The sequence below is a fragment of the Drosophila suzukii genome, chromosome 3 (assembly GCF_043229965.1).
Source record: "Drosophila suzukii chromosome 3, CBGP_Dsuzu_IsoJpt1.0, whole genome shotgun sequence".
NCBI classification, from domain to species: domain Eukaryota; kingdom Metazoa; phylum Arthropoda; class Insecta; order Diptera; family Drosophilidae; genus Drosophila; species Drosophila suzukii.
The window spans coordinates 6,698,839-6,723,377 of NC_092082.1; the positions used below are offsets into that span (position 1 = coordinate 6,698,839).

A 24,539-nucleotide genomic window follows, 5' to 3' on the forward strand; every position below is an offset into this window, starting at 1 on the left:
TGAAGCCGAAAACTTAAGAATTCTTAAATTGAAACTCTTATCCAAAAGTAAAAAGAAGATCAACATTAAAAATCAATAAAGTCTGGAAATTCTAAAAAAGTTTTAAACAAGGTTCGTCAGCTAATCAAGGAACCTCAAGGCATTATAAAAAAGGATAACCCACAAATATACATTTATTCCGAACTGAAACGAGAACTAAAGTTTATAATAACCAAGTCAAAGAGTTTGTTCCTTCAAGAATATATTTTGGACTACATTGACCAGCGCAGATCCTAAAGATTCTATCTTCTCCGAGTGCATCCCCATCGGCAGACCGATCCCAAGCTGGGTAGTCCATTCCTGAGCATTACGCCGGCGGGTGGCAGCAGCAATCCCTCGCCCACGCCCCCACCGCCCGACGCCAAGGTGGCGGCCAAGCAGCTGGCCCAGAGCTTCCAGCTGTCCGCCAACTCGGCCTTCAACTTGGCCCTGCCGCCCAGTTTCTACAGGCAGCCGCAGCAGCACCCCGAGTGCCTGGACTACGGCCACGAGGCGCCGGAAATGGATCTGATAAATCCCTATATGCGACACCATAGTTTCGCGGCCGCCGCTCAGGGAAGTCCCCCGTCGGCGGCGCAGCGTCATCATTTGGCGGCGGCCATGAGCAATGGATTCGCCGATGTCCATGCCCATGCGATGGCGGCGGCGGATTACCAACAACAGTTGGCCGATTACCATAGTGCTGCGGCGGCAGCAGCTGTCTATGCCAACAATAATAATATTAACAATAATAATAACAACAATAATAGCAGTAACAATAATAACAGCAGTCCGCTGATGTTGCTCAAGGCGGCGGCACATGGCGGTGGCCTCAAGGATTCGGACTCGCCCTCGACGACACCGCCACCCACCTCCTCGCGACTCCACTCCGATTCCTCGCCATCTCCGCGATATGAACACAATTCCAGTCCCGGTGTGGATAGTGCCAAGTCCTATGCCCTGAGCCAGCGGAGCAGTGGAGCGGAGGATCCTTGCCAGACTAGTGAGTCGGCCAGTCCACCGCCGCAGGCCCAGAACGACTACAGTCCCGAGAATCTCACCAGCCAGAGGGGGAAGTTCCAGCACCACCATGGGGTCAATCCACTGGCCTTGCATAATGCCAATCACGGGGGAAATCCCGGCAACCATAACCACAACAATAACCACATGGATCACAAGCTGCCCCTGAGTTTTCTGGGTCCTCCACTCGCGGCCCTTCACTCGATGACCACGGAAATGAAAACGGGTGGTGGTCAAGGGGTCGGCGGCTCGTCCGCCTCTGGCAATGGACTGTCCTACGGACACAGCCCGAACTCCCATCTGATCAGCGATCGGGGATCCGGCGGCAGCTCCTCGTCCTCCTCGACCACGACCACCAACACCAACAGCCAGGGAGCTCCCAATCCGCACGGCATCGATACCATCCTCTCCAAACCGCCGCCGGTCACATCGGCGGGTCTAAGTGCTTTAACAGGAGGTGAGTAGGGGGATGGAATTTGGATAGGTTGACTTTTCATAACTTTAAGATTCTTAAGTCGGATATTAATAAGGATAAATACTTTTATTGAAAATAACGAGCATTAGTGCAAGTAATATTATTTTATAACTTAAATTTGTTTTAATAGATTACAGATGGTGTTAGTTCGAGGGTACTATGAAAAATTAAATGTCTGGTGTATTTGCGAATAAAACAACATGAAGGAAATTTCTTTTTTGGATTTAAGTAAATAAATATTAATTTAATTCTTCAGCTTATTTGACGTATAATTTGATATCATTTATTTATTACATCAATTATCAATTTAATACATTTATTATTATTTATTGATATTTTATTATTATATTTATTTCAAAACAATTAGGATCAGATGTTTTTAAGACTTTTTTTGATTCTATAATGGTTTGACTTTGTTTTAAGACATAATTGGGTATTACGATGTATACAAATGCTTACCCTTTAACAATAACTATAATGATCGTTACAAAATAGCAACTGTAGAGTAAATTTAGTGCTTCCCAATCTATAAAACCTTTGTAGGATATTTTGGAAACCTGCTTAAAAGCTCTTAGCCCCCTTACACCTACAATTGGCTCCCCCAAGTCCCCAATTCAGTTCACAAAATCATTATGCAACACTAAAATATATATCAAGCGCAAATCAATAGATATTATGTATGCACCAAACACATACACATAAAAAAAAGAAATATTTTAAATGCTTCAAAAACTCGTTTCGCAAACCAAACAGAAAAATAAAAGAGCTACCCCAGCGAACAAAAACGAGCGAAAATTATTGTTTTGTTTGCGAATCCGGTTTGGCATGATTCCATATGATTCAATAAAAGCCATTCCCCAGCCCACAAACCCCCTTTTGTCATTACGCCCCCCGAAACCCTTTACCTAATCAGGGCAATTTTAGATATTGAGCACAGCGTTTTCTACGAAACCCCCTAGTGGCTATAATATCCAATTGCAAAATTACCACAAAACGTAATGAGATACGCGTTTTAACGTTAAATGTTGCAGCAATTAGTTGTCAAATTGTTTGTAATTAAATCAAAATGACACACGAAAAACGTGGGCCATATAGGGATTTTGGGGGGCTGTGACGTTGTCGTTTCACTAAAATGATTTTGTTTTTCAGCCTCTCTGTCTCTGGCTCTGATTTTTCGACTTTTTCACTTAAATGTGGACCAATTGTGTGACATGACAGTGGATTGACAGGGGGCGCGGCCGACAGGGCGCTGACAATTTGCCATAACATTTTTAATTATTTTTAACGAGGGCGTTTATGTGATTTGATTCGTTTATTTATTTTTTCATACGATTTTTTTTTTTCTTTTAACGTCTTGGTCACCGAAAATGTCTCTTATTCTTTTTATGACAAATTATTTAATGGCCTTTAATTAATTCGAACAAATTCCGTATTGTGTAAGTAAGTTGAGCATGAGTGGGCAGAAAAATTGGCTAGCTGAGAACAAATTGGGCGAATATCTCATGAAGGGGAAATAAACTTTAGAGAGGATTAGTTAATGGGGTGGGTATTTTGATAGTTGTTACACAATTGATCGTGAAGTCTTCTCTACTTAAATGGTCGCAATGATTGATAGGATCGCCTTTGCGTTATTAGTATCATTGCATATGTGCTGTCAGGCCTTTAAAAAATACTTTAATTGGTTCGACTTATTAGATCATTAGTTAAATTGTAATTCCAATTCAACAACAACTTTAATATATAAACCTATTCTTGAAAATAAAAAATTTTCATCATTGAGACTTTAACAGTCTTGATCTTAACGATCCAAATAAATTGTTGGATTACAATTTAATTTTATAATTATAAATTTTAAAATATAAAAGAATTATTTTAACATTTCAAATAATATTTATTTTTTTTCATGATCATCATTTTTCAATTCGTAAATAATTCCGTTTTCACTTGAACTTATTAAAGAGTAGCAGTTTTATTGATAATGATTAAGTGTAAACCGAAAATAGTATCTGGTATTTTTATATTTAGTTGAATTAAATTACTAAAAATGTAGTATATTATAAAATGGTGAATTCGAATCGGTATATCCTAGTTATATATTGTAAGTATTTATTGCATGAAATACCTAGTCCTACGAAATTAATTATAAATTTATTTATTTTCCTTATATCTATTTACCCCAGCTGGCATCCCCCGCTTCTCGATCGCCGCCGCCGCAGCGGGAATGGCCCAATATCTGTCCCAGAGTCAGGGGGCGCCGTTGAAGACCCACGCCGGACACATAGTGGACCGCACGCACCTGTACTGGCCGGGATTACAAGGACTGGTGGCCAATCCCATAGCGTGGCGCGAACGGCTCTCCAATACGAGTAAGTAATTCCTGGAATGCCCAGCCAACAAACATTAATTTGCGATTGATCGATTGACAATCGAGGAGATTGGTGAATCGGGCGCGTAATTTGGTTACGATTGTAAGCCGGCACACCTCGTTGCCAATTCAACTTCCTGTTCAGGAGGCGGGGATCGAATCAAATCGGATTGGATTGGGGGATCTGGGGACTTGGGGAGCTGGGCAACCGTTAACAAAGCGCAGCGAATGCCCAACTAATGATCACGGTGATCAGGCGATGGGCTTCTCAAGTGATTACCAATGCGACTTACAACGGGGGCAAGTTGCATTGTCCGACTCATTAATAAGTGTTGAGGAACCACTTTAACACGATCAGCGGGTCCGGAGAGCTCTCTTTCGGCATGACTCCACACAAAAGTCGATAATGATCACGATGATGATAGCCGGGATGTTGGAACGTTCATGGGATGGCACCCCGCACATATGAAAAATTAATTTACTGGGCAGCCGATTTCTGATTTCTGATCTGGTTACTTCATTATTACATCTATTTATAGGCATCGCTAAGCTCATTAAGTAATGTGCCACCAGTCCGAAACTCGTTTTCCTTTTTTTCCAACAATTGTTTATTTGTTTAAAGGCCCCTCTCTTCCACGTCATTATCGTCTTCGTCTTGGGGTTCGCATTGGCAATTGATTTGATTTAGTGCTGTGGGCTACTGCTGCTGCTGTTTGCCTTTTAATTGCGGCCATGACTGGGCACTAAATTCTTGGCCCAAAACTCGGAAATCGTTCACAATTTTCTTGCATTCAAGCGATCGTGATCGGAGATGGAGAGTGCGATTCGTGGCACGGAGTCTGTGTTTATGTTTGTCTTGTGTTCGATTTGATTTCTGAAGTGTGTCGTTAGGTGCCGAGGAATTTTCACGCTTTTGGTAGCTCCGTGGGCAACATTAAGCAAATATTTGTTTAATTGATTTGCTAAACAGAGCAGCGAATTGTAGGATGGCTAGGTGGAAAAAGGCGACTGGATAAAGTCAGCGGAAAATTAGGGATTATGAAGAGATAAAAATGTTCTGGCATTAAAAAGTTCCTTGAGTAAATATTAATTTTTAAATCATTTTGCTTATATATTTTGTTAAGTATTTTCAACATGTTATTTAAATCTATCTATAATTTAACAATTTATATTTTAACCAGTCAGAAAATTCTTATAGTCTCAAGGCCACTTTCTTGTATGTACTTTTCCCTTTCTACACCACATAAAAATCAATACTTCTATATTTGAGAGTCTCAGTCAGCGCTAACAAGCCATAAAATAGAATTGAATTTGAAAAACATGTTTCAATTGTCAGTTGCTGCGGCTCATTGTTTCCACATCATTTCCGTTTTGGTTAACTTTGGCCCACGTGGAACATTCCCATATTTCCCCTATTTACATAAACATACAACCACTCCTTATATCCGTTTTTATTTATTTGTGTATATACGTATTTATAGCTGCAAGGAGGCGACAGCTGGTGGACCCAGACGGAAAAAACTTTCGTTAGCCGAAAACAAAATGTTAAAGCAGACTGGCTGTGTACATAATGTATATAGGAAGATAAAGGCACAGACACAGACGCTGCGAGAATATGTTGCCACATTATTATCTAGCTGAAATACTGGGGGGTGTTTTGTTTTACTCCACTCGGATTTCCTTACTTTTTATCACGAAATGGAGCAGCCCAAACATACGTATATGTGGGTATTTGTGTTTATGTGCTTGTAGGCTGTCATGTTAACAAGGGAGAAAGCTTTCCCTGCTTCATGTGTGTGCGTGTGCGCATAACACACGGGAACACACAAACAAACTTATTTAAATTTGGTTTCCTGCCCTCGAAAGTAGGCTATGATTTTTTGTTTTCCTCTTTTTCAACACATTTTATTTGTTATTAATAATGCCACTGCATTTGATTAGCTTTTGGGTGGCATTATTTACTCTTTGATTAAGCTGGGGCATTTTTCATTTCATTTGGTTGCCGGGTTTTTCGTTTTTATTCGCCCATATCTGCATTTGCACCTGTTTATTGCTATCAATGCGATTATTTTCCTTGTTTATTGTCAATATTTGCCCTGGAATTCATTAATTGCAATTTATTTGCTCTCAATTTATGCAAGTTCATTGCGGAATTTTATTTATTATGATTGAAAGGGATTTAGTGGGTTTACATAATGGCTGATAGTGGGCTTGGATATTATTTGGATAAGTTTGCTTATCAGAGGGGTAGGTTAGTTATCGTTGAGCAGATATAAATAGTTAATTAAATAGGGTAGGCAGAAACTATATTGCCTATAAAAAACTCGAGCTTGTTTCCTTATTACAAAATATATAACTAAAATTTCTTAACAAGACTTCTCAGAACTTTTTATTCCATAACATCCGGTGCTGGCTTTTATTCATTAAAAGCCATATTAAAATAAAGCGTGTAACCGCATTGTGCTAATGAAATAATTAACTTTGGCATAAAAAGTAAATACAGGACGAGCGGAAAAGAATCGTAAATTCAGAGCGGGACGGCAACTGAAACCGCAGTCTGCGTTTGACACAATTCATTAAGCTTAATGAAGACAGCAGAGAGAGACGGCACTAGTCCGTCTAGCTGTTGCGTTTAATTAAAATTCAAGTGGCATTTTCTGTGTCATCCCCTCCGGAATTTCCCTGGACTCCCTGTAAAACTTGTGCTTTAAGCATATAATCGGGCATAAAACAGGCCATAAAACACCGCACAAGACACGAGGGAGCGACAGGGACGGCAGCAGTGGCACTTAATGAGGCATCCAAACATCCCACCCATATATATATATACGTATTCCCTACACTACCTGGGGTATATAAAAAGGTGCGGATTATCCGCCCCAACTGGTGTGCAAGGATTTTACTGCTCAGCAACCAGATTGGCATAAACATTTTACAAGATTGTTATTTCAACGTGAGAAGCGCTTTGGAAATGATTTAGGTTGGCGTGGTTTGGGAATAAAAAGCTCTAACTGATGATGATTTTTTAACTAGGACAATTATTTTGATTGCTATTCATTTTTATTTGACCCCAAAATTTATATAGGGTACAGGTATTTGGTTTTACTATGAGAAAAGCCCATGAAATCTAAGAAAACTGGTTTATCAAATATCTAAAAATATAAAAATGTCTTAAGTATCCGCTATTAGATCATTTTTATAAATTTCTTTATGCTTTATGATGATCCCATGACTATCAACATTTGGTGTTAACGATTTCCCGCTTTACTCACCCCACCCCAATCATATTTCCCTCATTTTTTCCATCACGCCCGATAATAAACGACGTTTTAATATTTTCAATAAGGGAAACATTTACCCAAAACAGCACACGCCCACCTTGACTTTGCTTGCCACCCCGCCAAAGGAATGACAAAAAAATATTAATGCCGTAAAAAATATTGGCATTGATGAAAAAAAGGAAGAGCCGAAGAATTCGAGTGCTGGGAGGAAAAAGTGCAAATGCAGCGATGCCAACAGGGTGACTTATGCGATTATAGACAACTGCCACTGCCTCAATCGAAGGACCCAGGGGCGTGCGGAGGGGGGCGCTAAGAGGGGGCAGGGGCGGACCATTTCCATTTCATTGCATTGCGTTTGAGGGCCGTGACATGAGCAAATAAACGCTTCATATTTGTCGGTTATTTATGAGGGTCCTTGCAGGACGCAGCTGCCAACCGCCAAAGGACCCCGCCAGAGTGAAAGAGATGCAAGCAGGGGCCAAAGCGAGATAGCTATACCGAAAGAGAATAAAAAAATTATCACTGCTACAATTTTTCTTGCAAGGGATTACGCTTGTTACATCGCCGAACCCCCCATCCAAAGCGAAAGTCCGCGGGAGATACCCTCGAACATCCTATCCCCCTTTATTGACAAGTCTTGTTAAGCTCCAGAATTGTCTGCGAAAAAAAAAATAAAAACGTATAAATTTAATGCCACACACATTTTTATTTGGCAAGGCATTTTGTTTTCATAATTCGAACAGGGCAAGTGAAGTAGGACAGAGTAGCAGCTGACATGAAAATGGAATCAGTGAAAATAAAGACTTCTTGAAGGCTTCCAATGGAAGTGATATTACCGATAACCTTGTAAATCTTATGAAAATTAAAAATCTCTTCATGAAAGATACTTTCATCCATTTATTTTTTGGTATTATAAAAAGAAAGTTTATTTTAGAGTATTTAGTTTCCTTATAAAACATGGCACAATTTATTAAAATAAAATGTCTTACCTTTTTTGTTAGACTTTATCCTTTGATAATTTAAACACATGTCGTTTAATTACAATCCCTTCTTTTACCAAAACACACATCCTACCATCCCATTTAATGCAGCCCAGGGCAGGACATAACCCAAATAAAAAATTACCTTATCTATATGAAAGCTGTTAGAAATAACAATTTAAATTAATAATTCTGCGCAAATGGCACCAAAGTATCATAAAGGGACACAAAGTTTCAGGGCAATTCAGATCAAAAAAGGTCCACCCCTTTTTGAGGGCGACGGCTGTCTGTGGCTTTACCTTTTGCCAAGAGCCCATTTGCCTTTCCAACCGATGTCCCCTTTTGGGTTCTGCCTCGTGCATATTTAGTTAAATCATTTCACATAATTAGGGATCATTTAATAATGGGGTGACATTAATTGAAAGCACACACACACACCACCCACCACCGCACACACATGTCCACTTGACTGACTTTACGAGCGAACAGGGCACGTAGCCCCCTGGCGAACACCCCCTGCCGCCGCCCATGGCACTGCCCGTTTGGTGAGGGGGCGTGGTCGTCGGGTGGGCGTTCTGTTTTTGGACCACTTGGCTCGCTTTTATTGGCCTCTCGCTGTCGTCGTCGTCGCTTTTGCTAATTGATTTTAATGAAGGCTCCGACGACCCTCGACGGCAAAAGTTTTCGTCCTCGGGATTCTTGTACCATAAATTGCTGTGGTCAATTTCGGGTTGTTAATTGGGCAAACGTGTGTATAGGGATTTTTTCAGAGGAGAATTTCGTACATTTATTTTGGTGGCACATTGTAATTAGGGCGTAATTATTATTCGGCTGGGAAAATAATATTAGTCATGTTGAGGAGAAGGTAATGGATATTCTTTGGTGTAATATTAAATTATTTTTATACATTTAAAAGAAGGTTTTCAAAAACATTTTCCAAACAATAGAATATAAGACGGCTTGTAATCTTTTTGTTTTTAGGGCTCTAAAATCATTTAATTGTAGTTGACAACCCCCAAACACCTTTTACCCTGCCGTTGTCCCAAAAGTTCTTCTCAAATTAGCAGCTGTCGCCTCGTAAACAATTAATAAATGTCATAAAACTTTTCTGCCGCAACAAGGAAACCGTTTTCCAACCACCCCAGGAAGCGCTAAACAACTTGGTCCACATCTTTACGGCGACATTGTTTAACAATTCAAATTATACATTTTTGGGGGAGACGTAAAGTATACAATTTTGAGAAATGCTTGTAAACAAGGTACTCAAAGTGTTTGAATTTTGGAAATTCGAAAAGTTTCGGGTCATGATGTAGATATAAACAGCAGAGGTGAGGAGTTTAAAGTGGAAGTTATATGGTTTCTACGTTAAAAACAACAATTATAATTGTCTAAATGATAAATATATATAAATAAATATATTTAAAATATATTAAAACTAAAAACAATTGTTTTTTACCTTTTAGTGTCCGCCAATCTGTCCCAATCGCATCAGCACCACCCATCGAACGACAAGGATGGCAAGAAGAAACACACCCGCCCAACATTCAGTGGTCAGCAGATCTTCGCCCTGGAGAAGACATTCGAGCAAACCAAATATCTGGCCGGACCAGAGCGTGCCAAGCTCGCTTATGCCTTAGGAATGTCCGAGTCGCAGGTTAAGGTAAGCAAATATGAACTGCAAAAGCGAGTCCCACCAAAACTGGGACTCAGCCTTTTTTGGCAAATGCAAATTAAAAGCTCATAAAAATGGCGGATGAGGCAGGCAACCTGAACCCTAACAAAATACATAAAAAAGAACAGCAACTGACTCCGAAAAAGGTAGACCGAAGTAAGCAGAACTCCGCTGGTTTTACCCCTGACTTTTCTGACAAATTTGCATTTTTATTGAAAGGCAAATCTCGTGGATTTTTCGGCTTTACCACGAAATACAAAATGGCGCCAATGGGTCTCAATGGCCCCCATTCCCCCGGGTACCGCGTCCCAAAGGCTTAGTGCAATGTGTTATCCTTCACCAATTTTAAAGTTTCCTTTTTCCACCCATACAACACCAAAAAAAAGGAAGGAAATGTTATCAACAAATAAATCCTTTGTGTCGTCAAATTTGTTGTCATCAACTTTTGTTGTAATCCGACCCCGGAAAACGCACGTGTCATGGTCGATGGTTCGTGGTTCCGCCGCGTGTGCCGTCCGAGATTTTGTATCTTTTGCCACGTATCTGTAACTGAGTTGCGGTTCCTTGTAATTCTTGAATTAGCCGTAAGCTGGGCAAGTTAATTGGTTCGCGCTAGGTTTTAAAATCACCAGTATTCAGTGGGTCGCTAAAGAGTTAGAGGAAAAAGAAGTAGGAGTTCTTAGACAAAGTTTATGGAATATGCAAATTTTTAAAAGATCAGATGTTATCATCCTTTGTTATGTCCTTCGTTATCATTGTTCTCTATTATAACTAAAAAACATATTTTCGGCTTTAATATCTAATAGGTTAACACGATGGGTGCTTCTTTTAGATACATTTATTTAGAGCTTACAGTTAAATTACTTAAAAATTGATTAGCTGCTTTTCATAGCTTACAAAATATTTCAAAATCTGATATCCTGATTAGAAGGACATGATTGCCCCATTTGTGTGACACCACCCCCCTTCAAAATACCTTCCCCAATCCCCACCCGAATGGAAAACCTTTTCTCGCCACACAACTGAGCGCAATCAGGAGTGGAAAAGAAATCACGTTTATGATGAGGAAAAATGATTAATTGCCAAAGAATGAGGCACAGGGCAGACAGAGACAGCGAAAGCGAAGGAACAGAGATAGAGATAGATAGATGAACATTCAGGATTGATGGCTTGAGCTGCAGCTAAATATGCGTCATTTTGTGCTAAGGACTAAACAGGACGAAGGGGAGCGGAGGTCAGGGAATGCGCTGATGACGAGTACAAATGGACAGGGAGATGGATGGAAACTGCAGGATTTCGGGTTGAATCCTACTCCCGAGTTTTCCCCATTTTCCCCCGCTTTTCTCCGCTTTATCCTCGCCGCCTCAACTCTTCTCTCTGATAGACATGCCAAATGACTGCATGACTTTTGGGTGAGTGTAAATTAAATTCTGGACCCGGGATGGCACGAAATGCAGAAGGGACAACGACAACGATGGGCATCCTGCCAGCTTCATACATATTCAATTAGTGTGCGTGCATGTGTGCCAGTGTGTGTTAGCCAGAGACAGATGAAAAACAGCCATGACGATGATAGTATGCAAATTGACAAACAAAAAGGCACAAACTGGACAGCAGCCGCCCCCAAAAACCAAGGCAAATTATGACAGACAGACAAAATGCAAAGTGGCTAGTACACAGAGAGAAATTAAGAAATAATACTTCAGTACCTACATGCCTACCTACACAAAAAAATTTCGTATACGATCTCATCTAATTCTTTATAAAATTGGTATGAAATTAAATTGTTCGATTTTTGAGATCTATTAAATCTATGATCTTGTTTATCCTAAGAAATTACATATTTAAATCGTTGTATTCCAAAGAAAACAAACTTTTAAATTCCAAATGATTAAAAGATATATAATTTTCAGGGAATTAAAATTAGGAATTTTTAAATTAGATTGTTCAAGTTGAAGATTTGGTAAATATAAGTTTAAGTTAAATTTATTTTCGTCGTGAAATTTCAATTTTCAGGGAATTAAAATTAGTTTTGGTTAATATAAGTTAAAGTTCAATTTATTTTCGTCGTAAAATTTCTAGATAAGAATTTTACTAGTATTTCTCTCAGTGCATCTGTATGAAAGTGGGTGGTTGGTCAAATGATCTTGACAAGAATAATTGCGCTGTTATCATAATTAAAACCGTTTTTGGACACAGACGGCGAAAGAGAGAGCACAACTCCTTTCGTCCTTCGTTTTAGCAATCATTTAATGCAAATGGTCGCCATTTTGTACGCTCTTATGAGTGGGGGACCCCGATGCCACTCCCCCACCGGGTTGAATTATAGCGTCTGTGGCCATTATTAATGAAAGCCCATGTGTTTGGGGGCATAGTTAGGAGGTCCACTCCGGGCAATAAAATTATTGCATGTTTTGTTGTTATAGCTTTTTCGTGATTTTTGCCCGCTCTTCCCTGTTGTTTTGCATAAATGTAATGGCATTTCGGGTCCTGATTGTTCAGTCAATGTATGTAAACACTTTGGTTGGGATTGTTTTGCAAATAGTAGGTGGCTAGAAATAATGGCTGAGAGCACGATAATCAGGAAATGGGGGAGTTGGCATTTGGTGTAATTGGCTTAAAGCAAAAGACAATTTGGGGAATGAATTAAATATGAGGTTTTGCAATCATGGGGTATTTTAATGTTACGAAATATGAGAATCTATTAGGGCGATAGAGGCAGATTAGAGTAATACATATGGGGAAAAATACTTTTTAAATATGCCAATAGATCTTAGAAATATCTCATTTCTTGTTTCTTTAGGACATTGTATTCCGCTTTAAAAATAAACTCCTTAAAAATTATATTAGAAATTAGCTTCAAATGTCTAAAACCACTTTAAATTTTATGGTAAGCTCTTAGCATACCTATTCCTTACCATGAAATTAATTTCTAGTAAGCTCTCAATATTCAGCTGCCATATAAGTACATTTTTAGGAATGTGGCTAAGTGCCATTGGCAATAGATGAACACAATATTTATTATGGCTAAAAATGGCCTTTTATGATCTGTTACTTTTGATGAGACAAAGATCGGGCCGCATAATTAGCACTGGAATAATGAAAGCTTATGGACCAAATCCAATTCGAGGCGACTGTCAGAAGTGACAGTTTGGCAACGACAATGGGCAGCTGACGAAAACTGACAGACCAACGAGCTGACAATGGGCCGGTTCATAAAAACTTATGACAGAAATGGGGAATATTGTCTAATTGATTTTTTTTCGGTGATGAGGAAGAATTCTATTGTGACCGACTAATGGATTTGATTGTGTGTTAATGAATGGGTTTGACCAGGAATTTACATAAGAGTTGAAGAAGATTTCTGGTTCTTCCTAACAATTAGTTGAATATCCAAAAAAAAAGAGTCCCAAAAACCAAATGCATTTTTATGACTCAAACCCTGAGCTGGCTTCAAGTTTATGGCTACGAAATACAAAATCAAATAAATCACAAACTCACATAAATACGTAAAGCGATCCCATATAAAGAGCGAGGGCGAGCCGGCTATACGGATTCGGAAATTTACGAGCCAGAACTACAAAACACATACACAAACGCGCTCTGGCTAAAATAAATAAATAAAAAATTCTGTGGACCAATAGGAGAAAAAAAAAGGCGAACGAGGTAGGAGCCAAGTTGTCAGATGTATTGGCCATCGGTGTGCGCAGCCATGTTGTAAATTTTCATGACTTTTAAGTATCCCCCGCACAGGACGCGTAAACAAATAAATTTCCAATTTGCCCAAAGAGTCATATATTTCGCTTTGAGGGCACACCACACTCTAAAGGTTTTTGGTTTTGACATCCGTCCGTTCCTACGAAATTTACATAACACTTTTTATCCTTATCTGAGGGCCCACCTGACGGATGGCCCAGGAAACAGGGACTCCCGCTGTGGTGCCAAAATGGAATATGTTTTATAACGTTCTCTTTGAGGGCTGTGTTTCTGTGTGTTTTTCGATCCCTACTTTTTTTGGAGGTGCTGCTCCTGCCGCAATAAATAAATCCCAATTCGAAATCGAAGCGTAACGTGACCAAGTCAAATTGATTGCCACAATATTTGATTGACTTTGACATGTTGGCTGTCATAAATTCAGCCCGGTTCCCTTGACCATCTTCTGTATCAGCCATTTGGCTATCTGTCTGTACCTGCCAAGTCGGCTTCTAGGCTATCGGCAAATGTTTGATATTTTGCCCATAAAAGTGTTGCAAACAGTTGCGAAATTCCACTTAGGGATTAGTAGGTGGGTGTCCAAAAATGGAAGAATAATACATTGTGGTTTCTGAAAGGTATGGGCAATATGAGGAAATAAATATATAATTGATTATATTAAAGCTTTCATTGCAAAGTCTAGTCTATCTGAAGGATTTGCTTAAGTAGCACAGCTATCCAGGAACTAAAACTTGAATATTCCCTTAAGAGTCAGCAATCTGTCGTCATTGCAACATCAACTATGCTTTAGTGGGTGCTAGATGACGCATACACCATCGTTATGATGACGACAAAATGGGAAAAGGAGACGTGGAAAATCGAGTGGCGGAGGGGTGGGGTAAAAAAGGAAAATGCCAGGAAGCCAGCCACTTGCCCCAAGCTCAATTTTCCTTTTTGGCCATGGCTCAGTTGCAAATCCCGTAACAACATGGACACAGATGTTACCAAAAAATAATGACCATGAAAAGCAGCCTTAATGATGCCGACTAATGTTGTTGTTGCCTCTGTTGGCTGTCTGTTGTTTTTCCGACGGCCAAGACACTGGGAAATTCTGTCTCTGCGCTCTCCTCTGCGGCTTGTAACACACGGAAAATATTAATTGTATTTTTATTTCGCATAATGTTGCAAATAATAATTACACAAATGTGCAAATGAAGTTGTAAATTATGCTGTATCTGGTTTAATTGCACCTCTGGGTTTTTGGGTTCGGCGGTGATTTCGCCATGGGTGTGGGGCAAATGTATAAGGAAAGTGGTTATGACAGTCTGGGATAGGTAATTATGTGGATCTCTTGATAGGGCATAATGGAAATTAACTAAACGGGACATTGGACTGTCTTGAAGTAAGAAGCATTCAGGAGATGGTCATAAATGTCATGATGTTGTTATATACAGCCATTAATATTTTTTAAGATACCTAAAGACAGCCTGTTTAGTTTAAATTCGTATAAAAAAACAAAGTTAACTTAAAGAAAATTGCTGTAAAATGATTTTATACGTTAGTTTTAGCATTCCCTTAATGCCATTCTTATTCTCATTTCGAAATGCTATTCCATAATTCTGTGCAAAGCAATACCCTTACATTAAGTGCCCATTTATACGCTTTGTTAATGATTCTAACTGCAAACAGCTACCAAAAATCTGCTCCATCATCAGGCAAATGTAGAAATTATGCCGATTTTGAGTCGGGCCATGCCTTTTGAAGAGTAGAGCGGAAAGCTGAAAAACGTGCCTGGGACTTGGGTGGGTTGGATGTGAATCCCCTTTTAAAACGGCCATGGGCGTTGGAGTGGGGGCCGAAGAGGATTTTGGCCAACATATGTTGCCACAGAGCGAGGCAAACGAGGCGAGGCCGGCAAAATGAAGCGCAGCCAAAGACGTTAGTCATGGTTTTGTGCATAGTTTTTGCCGCTGAAACAGTTGCTGTTGCTGCCGTGCCGTTGATGTTGCTGCCGTGCTGCTGCCGTTGCTGGGCAACATTTCGCCATTTGGCTGTCCAGAGCTTAATATTGTCTTAATTGAGGGTTAACCGGCGTTGATGATGCGACTTATGGGCTGTTGCTGGGTCCTTAGCCCCCCTTCTTCTGGGTGACTTAATGACTTTGACAATGTGACTCGCCTAATTACACATGCAGAGAACTTTCGATTTAAAACTTAAGAGCCCCAAGTGGGCAAAAAAGCATTAAATTGATATTTGCAGGCTAAATAGGTCTTTTCATATATATCATCTCATGAACATTAAGATCCGCATTTTCATACTACCTTGATAACTTCAATTAAAACGTCTTCGAAAGCTTCTGTATCCGATAAAAAATAACAAGGGTTCTATACATTATTATAAAAGCCATATAAATAAATATATTTAGTTTAATGTTTGCTTAGTTTTCGAAAATATAAAAATTAATTAATAATTTTATCAATTAAATTTTGTCTTCTCTGTACTAAAGGGTAATTCTTTTCTGGTTTTCTTGCAGGTCTGGTTCCAGAATCGTCGCACCAAGTGGCGCAAACGGCATGCGGCGGAAATGGCCACGGCCAAGAGGAAACAGGACGATATGGGTGGCGATAACGATGGCGATTGCAGCGAGACCATGGATAGCGATAACGAGAGTCTCGATATGGGCGAATCCCCTGCCCAGAACAAGAGATGTCGCAGCAACAGCTCCGGTTCTTCGCAACAGCAGCAGGATAATTATCGTCATTAAAACGAATTTACAAACTATGCAAGGACATGGACTCGCAATGAAATGAAATGAAATGCACTTAGGATAAATTTCAATGCGCCAGCTAATTAGCTAGAAAGCCCAGCATGAGCAGCCACAAAAGCAGCAGCAGCAGCTAGAAACGATTTCAGCTAAATTATTTGGGTTAAAGTTTTAAGGTTTTGCCACTTTACCGTCTTCTGAAGACTTCCTTTTTGCCCATTTGACTCTCTTTCTCATTTCCCCACTGTGTTTATTAGGTGTGTAAATATTTATGTTAATTTTCTAAAGAATACACTTAACATGAAGCTTAATTAACGTCGCTAATTCGTAAGCATGTCGAAAGGAGTTGGAGGCACTGGCACAAAAATTAAACTGAATTTATTACATACTGTATGTTTAGTTTCTAATCCCTAACTTTAATGTAATTTCGTGCATTAGAACCGACCTTAGTTCATACAACTAAAATATATATATATAAAATATTAACGATTAACTATGCTAACTGAGATTGCGCAACAATATTCACAATATTGATGATGATACAAACGCAAAACATGATGATTAACTATTGCGGTAAATTATATGTAAAATGTATTTAAATTAAATTGTAATTTTAATTATTTCGAATTGATAAAAAATAAAATGCAAGGAAAAGTATAAAATTAAAGATTGAAAATGAGTTTTTGATAATAAATAAGGGGCATTTAGTAAACCAGATTTTAATGGAAAAGACAAGTGCATTGCTGGTATACAAATCTTAGGGTTGTAGAAAGACACAAGATTCTGCGACGACTTTACGGAAAAAATCCGATCAGCCAACACCTACAAGGGAATTAAGAAGCGATTCTCATGGCTTAAAACTCATAACAATTACAGACCGGAAATCTGCTTTAGACACTCCTCGCCTGCAGTCAATCCGGTCAGAGTAGTCAGTCAAACGACAATCCGTCAAACGGACAAAGTCAAAAGGATTAACTCGAAAGTATTTCTGGCCAGCAAGGTGCAGACAAATGAATGGACGAAAGGCGAAAAGAGAGGGCGAAAACGTCACCAAAGAATAAGGGAATGTGTGAAAAGAATCAAACTAAAACCGAAAGATTGATTAACTGTCAATCAGGCGAGCATATGAGTAGAAAAGATTGGACAGGCCATGAATGGAATAGAAGCAGGTTGTACCGAGAGGAAATCGGGGGAGTTGGCCAATAACAATAAATATCATTAAATTATGAATGCCCTCCAAGGTGGTATGAATGAATGGGGCCAATGTATGAATGCAACAAGTAGATATTGAAATAATGGGAACTGGCGATGGAAGCGTGAGTAACGAGATAATAATGTTAGGGAAAATATAAAAGGAAACTAGTGGGCTTGAGAAATGCTATAGGAAGATTCATTGTATTTTAAAAAAAGTTTCTTTAACTTTAAATATAACTAAATTAAGTAAATTTGTTAAAAAAAATAAGTAAGAGACCATAAGAAATATTTTTTGTTTAAACTAGGGTAACTGAAGATTTAAAACGATACTTAGGTAGCCCAAAAGACTTCTTCAATAGCAGTCTTGTTGCCATCTCTAAGACACAGTATAGGAATCACGCCAATCACGAGTTAAGAAATGACTAAAGACCATGAATACTCGAATACCTCAGCTTCCATTGAGTAAAGAACCCCATTACAATGAAGTTACCTTCCATACAGTTAGCTGCTTAAGGAAAGAGAGGCTTGACCCATCCACCACCGAGACTCACGAATCGAAACCCAGCCTAACCATACATTATCGGTGGACTCACTGAATCGAGACTGGCTAATGACTTCGGGCACTGACTGTTGCAACTACCGAACTGCCATTGTTGACTCGCGTCTAATGGGGCACCCACATTAATCATGCTTTAACAGCGAGTGCAATGGCAAACAATCGGTATCCGTAACTCTTTTTTGGGGAGGCGGGTCCGTTCAAAACGCCATTAGCATACCGGCGATAATTACCTAGACGAGCCATTAGCGGCAGCTCAGCAAACAGCCGCCGTATTACGTGATATTCAGGAGGAGTCTTGAGATCGTAGATCAAATACCAGAAGAATGGACAGCCTATACACTCTGCGAATTCTTGCAACTCATGAAAACCATTGAACCTGGCACGTTTTCCATCAAATAAAAGGCAATCGGATGAACTTCCGCACAGTTCCGCATACGTTTTCCCTAGTATTTTCACCTTTTGTCTTAGTACGCGCCCAAAGTCAACTTCCAGCAATTGACGGACGAGTGTGAATTGCCTTTGAATTTGCCATTTCGAATGAGGTTTACTTTATCGCCAGCTGCGCAGGCGTCCCAGACAGAAAATCGAACGTGCTCGTTTTCGGTTCTCTTCCCAGTTTTCAGATCGGATCGGATCGGTTTCAGGTAAATCCCATCTAAGCCGCTTATTGACGCTGAGGTTAATAGAATTTCGGCAAAAAAAAGCAAACAATAAACTGTTCCTGTGTGCGAACGTGTCCCTGGTGGACAATTTGTCTTAGGACCTCAGGCCTGTTAATCTGCTCGCTGAAATATTGCAAACTGACTTCGAAACGGGGCTTGCCAATTCGGTTTGTTTGTGTGCCCGGCGTGTCAAATATAATTTGATTAATTGCTTTATTGTTTCTGACCGCCAGGAGAATGCTCAGCATCATTGGCATTGCATAAGATTAAAGATTTAGAAAAATCATACACATAAATAGCTTAGATGCTGATCTGTATCGGACTTAAGAGGGATTTTAGCTCAGCTTGTTGAGTTTTGTCGTGATATTTTGTTATCCTACTTCCTGAAAATGTTTCTTTTATAATACAAATAGTGGTATTAGTTGTATTTTTTTTTCATGAAACGGAACATTCTTCGATTTCATTTTCGGTAATAAAAATGGGGATATAAAATATAAGGTATTCTGTTGATTTTTTCAATAGTGTTAAATCTTTTAAACTGTAAGTTTGTATAAAACAGTGCTGCTTACATTGTATTGTAAATCATAAAGAAAGCCAAGAGTGTTATAATTATATTTCTTATAATCTAAGTTACCGCATGACAATATGAAAGTAATTGCTCGAGTTTCCCTTTACAAGACACCGAAAAAATCTCAGTTTTGCAAAACGTATCTTAAAGAAAAGGAAACGACGTCTCCTTGAATTTCCCACAGCACTCAACAAAGTTTAACGGCACCCTTTAAGGATCTCCTGCTCGAAAATCGATAGAATAGGGAGTCGGAGCCCCGCCCACTCGAAAAGAGAGTGCCGGGAGAATTACGAGGACGAGCTGGCATTCGAATATGTGTGCTGGCCATAAATAGCACGACAACAAGGGGTCCTCGTCAGGATAGCTGGCCAAAAATGTACTCCCCAGCAGCAGTCGGCAGCAGTTTAGCCTGACAATGACAGGCCGGAGTTTTGGAGTCGCCCATCAAAGCGTACCACCCCCAAACCTCATCAACCGGTTCACCCCTTTTGGATTTCGGGACGACACCTCATGAATGTCCGTGGAGTGGAGAGAATGGCCAACAAAACATAGACACTTTGGGAATGGGGACATGGGGGCCACTAAATTGTCCCTCGACACAAATTCGAAATCGATAAATGATAAAAATCAACAGAAACTTCATGGATGCTGCATCTCTGTCCATCCCTGTAGCAGCCCTCTCGCTCGCACACACCCCACTCAAATGATGGCGTCGGCAATGTCGCTTCATGAAGCTTTTATTGTCTGTCTATTTCTAAGCTTTGTACATGGACTCCACCGAAAACCAGAGCCATATAGCCATAGAACTGGTGGTGGTGGGAGCGAGAGGCACACTATTTGGTCCTGCGCGCCGGATTAGAAGAGCTCCATCTCTCTCGCTCGCACTTGCCAAATTTTCGAAAACTTACCAAATTGTTTTCGTTGCTGGGGTTTTGCCGGGTGGATTCCAATGCTGATATACGAGCGCTTTTCCTTTTGCTCCCCCACACATGCTGTCTATTTTCCGGGGTATGTCTCTCTATCTCCGAGTGGGTAATGTACGATGTGGCCGTATTTGTACCCGTATTCGAGAGTGGGTGTTGCCGTACGGCAGTAGTCCTTGTAGGCAGACATCGACATTGATTATGCCGTGTTTTTCGCTTTGTTTTTGCCTTATCCCTGTGTCATCCTTGTTGTTGCTGCTGCCGCCAGAGCGAATTGAATTATTGTTTATGTTTATAGCAAAACAATGTCAGGGTATGCGTTTTTAATGATCATTGTAGGGGCAATCTATTTATATAAATAGTGAGGTTACGGATGGGGAACGTTGGATGTGAGGTCGTATTAAAAGATGAATTAGTCCGGCAGAGTTTTTGTAGGTTGAGTAAGGTATAGTATTTACATAAGGCCAAGGAAACGGATTCAAAGAGAGTTATGGGTGGTAAACGGTTCTGAAATACCTGATATAAAAATACTAACTAAAAGAACATTTTTAGAAAAATCTATAATTTTTGAAATTTTTAAAAGTCGCTTTCTTTCATCATTATTTTAGTATACATTTTAAAAGCTTAAAAAGCAATATTTCATTTAATAGTTCAGGCTTACATCCTACAAACTTAATACATTAATAGCCAACTTTTTTTAGCACCTGAAATTCCTAACCCCAATATTGAACCAAACTTCTCAAAATCCCTCTGCCAAACTACAACCGAACCCAAAAAGAAACCCCAACATTTTTTAATTAAAAACCCAAAGCGAAATCAAGGGAGACTGTTAATGAGCTGGCACCGAGGGTCGCACGGTACAGTAGCCTATCAAATATGCAACAAACACGTCGCAACATTGAAGAAAACAAACAAACAAAGCAAAGAAATAAAAAATAAGAGGAAAGAGAGACGAGAAGGTCAAAATGTAATCAAGTTGGGGCAGTCAGTATGGTATAAACCGGGCTCAAAGAATCGGAGGAGCTCATTATCTTCACCACAGAGCCACTGGAAGTGAGTGTGAGTGAAACAAAGTGAATTCTTGAGTGAAATGCTGGGAAAAGGCAGGCCACGCCCCTAAAAACGATGCTGCCTAACGTCATGCGCAAGATGGCCAGTGTTCCGTTTCCATTCCGTTCCGCCGGCAGTGCGAAAGAGACGGGGCGATCGCGTGGGAAAGGGATGGCGAAGGGGAAGTTGGGGAAGCCCCATGTTTTTAACGCGCTCGACATGAAAATGAGCATGAAACGTGCGACAAGCGATGGAGTCCATTTTGAGTTTATTGTTTGATGATTTGAACATTTTATATGTGTGTGTGCTCGGCTCTGCGCGCGTGTGTGTGTGTGTGTTAGTCGCTCTCTCCGCCTGTGTGTGTGTGCTGTAGTTGTATCTATTTTTTAGTAATTGCCCTGATGCTCGCTAGTTACTTGGCTTAAGCTCCCGGCTATCTACCCCAACCCATGGAAATAAGTTGTTTTAGCCAAACACAGAAAGAAATTACCATTTCAATTCACATTTTATTTTATTTTCTATTTGATTTATAAGTAGGTATCTTTATTTACTATAAAATGCAGGCCTTTTAAATACATACGCAAACAATAATGGTAAAATAATGTATGCATACAAATATTGATTAACCAAATATAATTAATAAATAAATAGTTGATAAGTCCATCCTGCACTTCATAACCAATAATTTAAATATATATAATATAAATATATATATATATATATATAGTATTACTCTTTAAACTGTTATTATAATCTGCAAAACATTTTTTTTTTGCATTTTTATACGCCCTTTTGACCAACTATTTTGCTACTTGTTTGCCTTGGACCTTCCCTTCTTTTTCGTTGGGGAATTTATTGCTCTTTGATTGACATTTTGGGCAGCGTCAAATTGCAATTAATTTGCCATATAATGCATGCGTCACGCTATCTCATCAATTTCTATTGTTTAAACGTTTGTCACCTCCACGGCCGGCAGTTTATTAATTGTCCATTTTTATACAGGCCAAATCAGTAGATAATTGGCATTCAATATTCAGGGACCTTTTTCTTTCCTAATATAAAAGTGTAACTAATCGGGTTTCCTATTATGAATTGGGTTCGAAACGAAATGTTGTCGTCAGTTAAATTAATGGGGATGGTTCTTAAATATCAATGAGAACTAAAACTGAATACGGAATATATTAACAATTATAAATTTACAACTGGTTGATATATTTGCATACAAAAAAGGATAATTGTATTTATAGGTAGTAAAATTTTTTGTCTTCTTTTCATTTTTAATCAATACCTGGCAATGGAAAGAGTTCCATTCCTCACTTCATATTCAATGATACAACCATAAAATAGTTATCCAACTCAATGAACTGCAGGAGCGAGGACAATAGACAGACAATCGATAGATGCAATTGACACTGCTCTGGAAAATCTTCGACTGACATTAAAGCCATTCGGTAATTTATGGCCTTTTAATTTAATGGGCTGGGCTGGGCCGGCGAAAGTGTCCCCTCGAGGAAGACAGACCCACATGAGTTGAAAGGGAATCGTCTGCTCTTTGCTATTTGCCACTGTTGCAATTTCAGAGTTCATAATCTATTACACATGAGGGTTGCAAATCCATTGGAAATCGAACCGGAGAAAGCAAAAAATAAAAGCAGAGCAGCAGCAAAAAAGAATGGAATAATGGCATAAATTTAGCCAGCAAATGTTCTCTTTTTTCTGGGTGCTTATGTGGAAAATTTTTAATCTATAAATATCTATAAAAATCAATTTTGTGTTCACGCGACAGTTTCGACCTTAAATGGCATTTTGGGTTCGGCTTTGGTTGGGATTAATTGCAGATGTTATGATTTTTTTTGGGTAGATTGGCGAAAAAAATTCGGAAACATTTTTTCCAGTCGATTTGATGAGCTAGTGCTTAACGGATCATGTATGAATCATATAGGGGATATTTTAAAGCATAAACAAAATACAAAATGGTGGAGTTTCCCAAACATTTAACACATGGTGCTAGTATTAATATATGTAAGTCTACATAAAATACAAATATAATTTCTTTTAAACAAGTTTTAAAAATATATAACAATAGTTTTGAACAGTTTTTTTTTTTTGATCCAAAAATATTAGCAAAAAAATCTGAAAACATGCTCATCCTGATTAATTAGAACCATACAAATGCCCAAGAGGGTTTTCACTGAAAAATATTCTCAGCACTGCCTAAGTCAACATATCATAGATCACGCAGAAAACCCTATTAAAAAACAACAAACAGGACGCTGACTAATTATGCTCGAAAGAAATATAGTAAAAGATATAAGGGAACAATCGCCCGATTCCGGGGCCTTTCAAAAACCCATTTATCACACTTTAAGCGGTTCACTGCTTGTAATTCGCTGGCCAAGCTGCGCAATTAAAGATCACCCGGAAAAAGAGGAGGCCCATAGAAAGTGCCTCGTAGCATTTTTCAAAGACTCATTGAGCTGCGAAATTAGCAAGGATAATGGCAGCGGTGACAACACACGATGAACAGGACAATCTCGTTCAGGGGTCGTGCCAAAACTCAAACTGGAATTCAGCTGCGCCGCATTGCTTCCGTTTTCACGAGGGGATGATTTCCACAAATGGACAATCTGGTTCAGGTATCGCCGGCACAATGCCACAACCGGAAATCGTATCGCTCAGTGGCTGTTGCTGCAAGAATGCCCCGAAAGAATCGGAGTGTCTTTTATCCGCGTCTCTCTTTATGTTTTTTGATTGATCACCATCACCCAATTAGTGTAAATGCGATTATGTATATGAGCTTGTGAGGGTTAGCTATTTGGTAGATGTCATATACGCAGAGAGATGAAACTGTTGGTACACTTAAAAAAATTATAATATTTAATGCAAATTGTTTGAGACTTCTTTCTCCAAAACTTAGGACTCCTTTACATTTTATCCCAATTCATGAGAAATAAAACTATAAATTAACTTTGATTTAAGCAATGACGTTCTAAAATAAAAGACTTAGTTTAGGGTTTATAAAATCGAATGACCAAATGGTTTAAAATAAATTTAAGAAATGTAGCTTAATATTATTATATCTCTTATTTTAAAATCCTACAATCTTTGTCCTTTAAGTTAAACACTACAAATACAAGTATTAAAACAATACCCAATTATTTTTCTTATGTTTTCTGAGCAAACTACATTCCTATCTTATATTTTCCTACTTATTTCTCCCTGTGTATTTCCCTCCCTTTGAATGGCTACATTATTAGTGCACAAATTACTTTTCAGTGCCACTGTCAGTCCCTCATCAAATCGTGGCAAAACACT

The 24,539-nt window shown here is 39.2% G+C and overlaps 1 protein-coding gene across 1 annotated transcript; it reads left to right on the forward strand.

Annotated features, from left to right (window-relative positions):
• Positions 1 to 277: 277 nt before the first annotated feature.
• On the forward strand, positions 278 to 16,935 carry HGTX (HGTX homeodomain transcription factor). Its single transcript, XM_017078114.4, has 4 exons — positions 278 to 1,495; positions 3,694 to 3,879; positions 9,603 to 9,799; positions 16,038 to 16,935. Exons 1-4 carry the CDS (start codon positions 541 to 543, stop codon positions 16,266 to 16,268), a joined length of 1,569 nt encoding a protein of 522 aa, XP_016933603.3. The 5' UTR covers positions 278 to 540; the 3' UTR covers positions 16,269 to 16,935.
• Positions 16,936 to 24,539: the final 7,604 nt, after the last annotated feature.

Coding starts and splice junctions, on each gene's coding strand:
- HGTX (XM_017078114.4), top strand. CDS start 541: ATGGATCTGATAAATCCCTATATGCGACACCATAGTTTCGCGGCCGCC. Junction 3,880..9,602: donor CGAACGGCTCTCCAATACGA/GTAAGTAATTCC, acceptor TTTACCTTTTAG/TGTCCGCCAATCTGTCCCAA. Junction 9,800..16,037: donor TGTCCGAGTCGCAGGTTAAG/GTAAGCAAATAT, acceptor GTTTTCTTGCAG/GTCTGGTTCCAGAATCGTCG.